At 35.2% G+C, this 6,182-nt stretch overlaps 1 protein-coding gene across 1 annotated transcript; it reads right to left on the bottom strand.

Annotated features, from left to right (window-relative positions):
• Window positions 1-2,827: 2,827 nt before the first annotated feature.
• Window positions 2,828-4,567, bottom strand: LOC306873146 (CD209 antigen-like protein D). The gene is made up of 5 exons (XM_079422218.1): window positions 4,337-4,567; window positions 4,017-4,172; window positions 3,765-3,868; window positions 3,586-3,689; window positions 2,828-3,282 (listed from the first exon to the last, which is right to left on the bottom strand). Exons 1-5 carry the CDS (start codon window positions 4,443-4,445, stop codon window positions 3,147-3,149), a joined length of 609 nt encoding a protein of 202 aa, XP_079278344.1. The 5' UTR covers window positions 4,446-4,567; the 3' UTR covers window positions 2,828-3,146.
• Between the last annotated feature and the right edge of the window lie 1,615 nt (window positions 4,568-6,182).

Here is a 6,182-nt window from a genome sequence, read left to right as displayed (position 1 = left end):
TCTCTCCTCTAGTCCTAACAACTATGCGTGAGGAAATGAGTTAGTCTTGAACAAGTGATGTAATTTTCTGCTGTAAGAAAAAAAAAAAGTTTTCAATCTTGTTGTTTTGTAGAACAGCACAGTTACAGGATATGCGATATGAGAATAAGGCCTGTGGAGTATGTGTTATTTAAGAAAAATATAATCATATTTTCAGAATGACAGTTTTTCCTAAAACTGCCTGTGCACTGATCTTTCTGTAAATGTATAAAGCAAATTTACCTCACGGGGTAATCCTCGGTACAAATGTATTTTTTGTTAAAAATCTAATAACATGAAAACTCTGGATATGTTTTATACTTGGTTTGATGCCATTGTCACAAAAACTATGACTATTCTTTACGCATTTAAATATTTTTTCAAAAAAATGACACGCTCTACCCTAAATCTTTTGAATCACAGAAAGTGAGGCTTTCAGCAAATTCCAAACGGAAGTGCAGTATCTGCACCCAGAATGCAACCAAGACAATGACAAACAAGATGCAGTGAGTTTACTATGAATCAATTGTTTTTTTTCAAAAGAGAAACCGATTCAACTCAAAAGCAATTTTACAGACACAGTATCAGACTAATAGTGAATCAGGGCAATCTGGATCACTTTAGACTTCTGTAGTTTACTGTCTCCTCAACACTTCAGAGCAACAAATGAGACTCATGAGAACAGCTAGAAGGAGATCATATTAATATAGAGCTGCTTGTCTTGGAGCAAAACATGAACACATCAGAGGTTTGGTGTACCACTTTAGCCGCCGTCCCAGATTACATTAATTCACTCATGAGAACAGGATGTTGTGAGTTTATTATATCAATAAGAAAATAATGTCAGTTTTACTTTTCATTTCATGAAAGTGGTTTCTGTAAAATGAAAGTATCAATCAGTTTTAAAAGGCAGGAACTTCAGTTATGCAATTTTACGACCACATTGCAAATGATTACATAATAGATGTTAAAAGAGACACTAAAGTAGTGTTGAAGTTGACAAGATGAATGATCAAATTAAATAAACATAACTGATGATTAAGCATTTGATAAAATCAGCTGCAAATAAAAGACATTATATCTCTGAAGATCTCAGCAGAGGAGGATTAAACAACTCCACAAACAGCATCACCAGCTTCACTCATTACTAACCAGACTGACTTTATATCTGTCAGATGTCTACAGAAGCTCTTATTTATAATTAATTGAGGTTTAGATGTTGGTTTATTTCATTTGAAGTCATCATTGTGGTGGGCAGTGTTTGCTATTGATGGATCTGTGGCTGAGTTGTTTTTTTGGCTTTTTAAAGGCTCAGTTTTGGGGTTTCTGGTTAAAGACTGGTCTCTATGTGGTTTACTGAAGGCTGAGATTGGGTAGCATTATTCAAACTTGTTCTGGCCCAGTTCAGGGCTGGTTATAAGCTACTATTTGGCTGAGATTTGGCCCAGTTATGGCTCATGTCTGTATTCCAGATCTGGGCCACACAAGGGCCGTAGTTCTTTGCTGCATGTGGGCCGAATGTAACCCAGAGCTGGCCCAGATGACAATTGCTATGTGGGTTGTTCATCATCCTTTGTTATTTATCTTTTTTCATGCCCATGTGGTCTACAGTATATTGGCAAATTTAATCGCCAATTAAAGACCCGCATCAACGAGCACAGAAGCTCCATCAGAAGGATGGGTATTCATTCTCCTGTGGCCAGGCAGTTTGAGGATGTTGACCACAAACTTAGTGATGAGATTTTCAGGCATTCAGAGATTGACCAGTTCAAGAAGAGGTGGGGATTCTAATAAAAGACTGTTACAATGTGAAGTTAAGTGGATTTATTATATGGACTGTGTATATCCGAAGGGATTAAACGAAGAACTTCAATTATCTTGTTTTTTATGAATTGTACATTGTTGTTAACTCCAACAGACAACCATTGTTCTCCAATTTGATGTAGATTATCTATTGCTTCAAATGTACACACATTGTGGTCATTTATTATTATTATTATTAATTTTAATTATTATTATTATTATTATTTTAATTATTTTATTTATTTATTATTATTATTTTTTTTCATATTTTGACATTGTGTAGTTAATTTTAATTTTTTTTGGATCAGTGTGTTGTCTGATTGATCACGTGATCTCTTAAATCAACACGTGATTTCTCAAATTAAGATGGCTCCTAGCTCTATTGTCAGCTTGGCATTGAAAAAGGTCAACATGTGACTGAAACGTTTGCCATGTTTTTATCCAGTAAATTGCTCAACATGCTTTCATCTCACTTGTGATTCTTTTGATGTTTGTGAGTGCTATTTAAGGTTGCTATGCCCCATTCTTATTCTGCTTAAAATGACTTTTTTTTTTAAATGAGCTCTTTCATACCATTATCTCTTGATACACCCACTCAGTTTTGTATTAAACTATAAATGCCTCCCCTTTGTTTCTTCATGCCACCGCTGCTGCCATTTGTCCATTATTTCATTCTACACTATGCTCTTTCCCTCTGATTTAGATAATTTAATATTAATTTCATCACTTTTTTGGTTGCCATTTATTTGCTAGCTTGTCTGCCCTTTCATTGCCCGGAAAACCTGAATGAGTTGGGACCCACATGAATACAATATTCCTCCCCTGCCTAACTGCTGCTGTATAAATAAATAAAATATCATAGAGCAGGCCCTGATGATTTGTAGATACAGCGTCACTACGTGTTAAAAACTGTTGGCACCGCTTTCTATAATCCACTCTACTGCTTCAAAAACTTTAGCATATATACACTTAAATAGTCAGATGTTCTATATACGAAAAAATTAATCAACGTCAATCAACAATTTTATTAAAAAAAGAAAACAATGCAAATCAAAAGCAGTTCCACAGACACTTAATATCAGAGTAATTGCAATCTCAACTCTTCAGACCAACAAATGAGACTAGCAGCTGAAATAAGGACATATATTAACATGCTGCTATAATGGAGCAACACATCAGAGGTTTGTTGTGCCATAGTACCCAGCCGTTAATATGATGAAATAAACTAAAACAGACAGGAAACGCAATCAGAAATGATACATTCTCACATCACAATAAGAATGACTCCATAAGATAATACGAGTAAAAGCATGACTAGATGAACCCTATTTCTCACAAAGCCCGTTTCTCGTGTTTGAGCATGACAGATCATTCCAGTTGCTCAGGATAGGTCTTTCAGGATCCAAAACATTACAGTCCTCATTTCCACCAAGGTCATTCGGCTCATTCTCGTCCCAAAACCTGAAGAAAATGTGTCAGATGTTCAATCAGCCCCAAGGTTTTTACTCTTTCAGCAACTAACAACTGAGGAGCATCACAAGCATTTCATGAATCAACAATACTAACGGTACCGCAAAGTTCAGAGAGTAAACTAAAGTAGTGCAAAAGAGAGACATTATCTGTTAGATTTTAATTTTTAATTTTTTTTTTTGGAAGTCCCTTTAATTGTGGTTGTTGTCGTGATTGCGTTCGTGGAAGAGCAGAGTCTTCTGATTTTTTTTTTTTTTTTGAAGGACTACATATTTCTGTGTTTTTAGCACTTACCCTTGTTTCAGTGGTGAATTATCCACCCATTTCATGACGCCCTCGTTCTCTGTGTCAGACAAACCAATCCAGACACTCTCTGTGCTGAATGAAGATATGAACCTCTGTGTGAATAAAATCAGGAATAAGTGTGATTCCTCTCATTCATTAACAGAAACCCCACTTTAACAGGAACTGACCTGCTTCTCTTCAGTGTTGATAATGACCAGATCAGCTCCACGATCTCTGCAGTACTGCCTGCTGTCAGACCAGTTCTTCAACTCATTGGACATGAAAAACCAACCTGAACCACACAGATATTCATAGATAAACACTTTTCAAAGCCATACAAAAATATGCAGGAAAAATTAGACAAAAACAGATTTGATTCAACCATGTTTATATGCTGCCTTCTTCAGTTCATCTCTCAAAGACAAGACTTTCTAACTTACCTTTGTTCTGCATTAGATCAGTGTTATTGTCCTGTAAGCTCTCTATCAGGTCTCTCTCTGCTGTGATGGTGATCTGCTGCAGTATGATTAAGACCAGCAGAAGAACACAAGTGAGCCCGAGACCCACTGTGATCAACACCAACCACCTACTTCCTCCTGACAAACACGACCAAATCAGGTAATAACAATATTATTAGACAACAACTCAAATCAACATAGAAGTGTATGTTTATTTATAATGACAAACAACTGGAAGTGCTATAAAGTAAAATATGCACAAATGTATGCTGAAAACAATATTAAAATGTTAATAAACTTACTGTAATTGTTAGCTTTTCCTTCTGGCTGCATGTGATTCTGTGTTTGAGATCCAAATGTGTTCTTACTGTCTCTGTGATCAACATTTTGATAAACATCATCGTCCTCCATTAGTCACTGTGGATGACAGTCTTCACAGATGAGTTGTGATCTTTAGTATGTTTGAAAAACCCTAAACCTGCACAGGAAGTCATTTCATTCCTCAAACTGGTTACAGAATCATCAGAAGCTGTGGCAGATGATGTAATCTCTATGTTTATGTTCCATGTATATTTTCTTGTTTGAATCAGCGTACTTTATACTCCTGACAAACAAAAACCACAACAGTCATGTTTTAACAGATTTCAGTCACATTACAGGTCTATGTCAGTAAATAGCATCAAATATCATTTAAGAAAAATCACTCCATTTCCAAATATAACATTTAAATCTACCTTCAATCCACTTTGTCATACTTAGATAATAAAGGACTTTTAAAGAGTTTGTTTTAAAGGCTGAAAAATAATTCCATATTAATAAACTTCAAGCAGAAAAACAAGTTAATGGGCCTCAGCTTGACCATTTCAGTGTTAAACCCTCAGACATTTCTGAAATAGTTTTAAATAAAGGACACACGCTTCATTTCTTCTAGTTTTAACATTATTTATTCTTCAGACATTCCTCTTTAAATACAATAAGTTATTTGTTGTATACAAAGTGACCGACGTTTGGTTTGTGGTTCATGAAATTGGGCAAAATTCAACAATCTGGATATGGAGCCAAGAAAGTGCACACATGCCACAAACCCAATGTCTGAGCCCTAGCTCAGGTGCAGGACAAAAAGGACAAACTGAAGTAAAAATACAAAAGTAATGTCCGTACACTAATATAACTGCTCCATTAAAATAAATAAATAAATAAAAATGAATAAATATTGCAACGTTTTGACCAGCGGTCAAAAAACACTGCAGTGTTGCCAACTAATTTTCACAATAGTATTTCTCAATTTTCAGGGGAAGTTGCTAAAGAAGGGTTTTGTTGCTTAAAGTTGCAAAATAATGTTGTGACGTCACTGCATCAAATCTCAGCAAAAATCCATTTTATATAAATACGTTTTGTTTAGAGGAAGAACTCCAGTGCACTGACCTCACAAAATAATTCTTCAGTCTCTTTCTTCAGTTGATTCATGCAATTGCTTTGAGTCACTCATTTGTTTTTCTGTTTAACCACAGGGCTGGTTTGAGGCAAAATAACTTCGAGCTCTCCAGAGGAATAAAGCAGATCCAGTGTGTTGTAGACCATGTTGTTGTAAAGCTGTATGTTGTTGAGACGAACACAAATAATCTTGAATCACACTGTGATCAACACCAAACATCTACTTCGTCCTGACAAACACGACCAAAACACACAAATATCAATTAATAACAAATCACTCCATAAAGATAATAATAATAATTATTATCAACAAACTGACCTAGTAAGTAACTGACAGGGCTTTTAAAGAAAAGTGAATGTTTGTGTGAGTCTAATTACTACCATAAATTACATTTTAAAAATCAGAAACACCTGCAAATTAAGAAAAACAACTTCCTCAATTTTACAATGTATGCGCAAATGCTCACAACACAACCAAATAAAGAAACGCACTGCGAATAGAAAAAAAAACGCCTGCAAATTAAGAAAACAACTTTGTCAATTTGACAAGACACACGCTGCAAATATACTCACAACACAACTAATAAAAGAAACACGCTGCAAATAAAATTCTTTATTTGTTTTGTGTTGTGAGCATTTGCAGCACCTGCTGTCAAACTGATGAAGATGTGTTCTTGATTTGCTGGTGCTTTGTCTATTTGCATGTGTTTTCTG

This window comes from Barbus barbus, assembly GCF_936440315.1.
Source record: "Barbus barbus genome assembly, chromosome: 7".
Taxonomy (NCBI): Eukaryota; Metazoa; Chordata; class Actinopteri; order Cypriniformes; family Cyprinidae; genus Barbus; species Barbus barbus.
This window is presented reverse-complemented; position numbering and strand designations above follow the sequence as displayed.

Bases quoted from the DNA above. Each gene is read 5' to 3' on its own strand.
- LOC306873146 (XM_079422218.1), bottom strand. From the start codon at position 4,445: ATGGAGGACGATGATGTTTATCAAAATGTTGATCACAGAGACAGTAAG. The intron at 4,173-4,336 runs GTAAGTTTATTA...CGTGTTTGTCAG, and splicing joins AGGAAAAGCTAACAATTACA to GAGGAAGTAGGTGGTTGGTG. The intron at 3,869-4,016 runs GTAAGTTAGAAA...TGTGTGGTTCAG, and splicing joins TGATCTAATGCAGAACAAAG to GTTGGTTTTTCATGTCCAAT.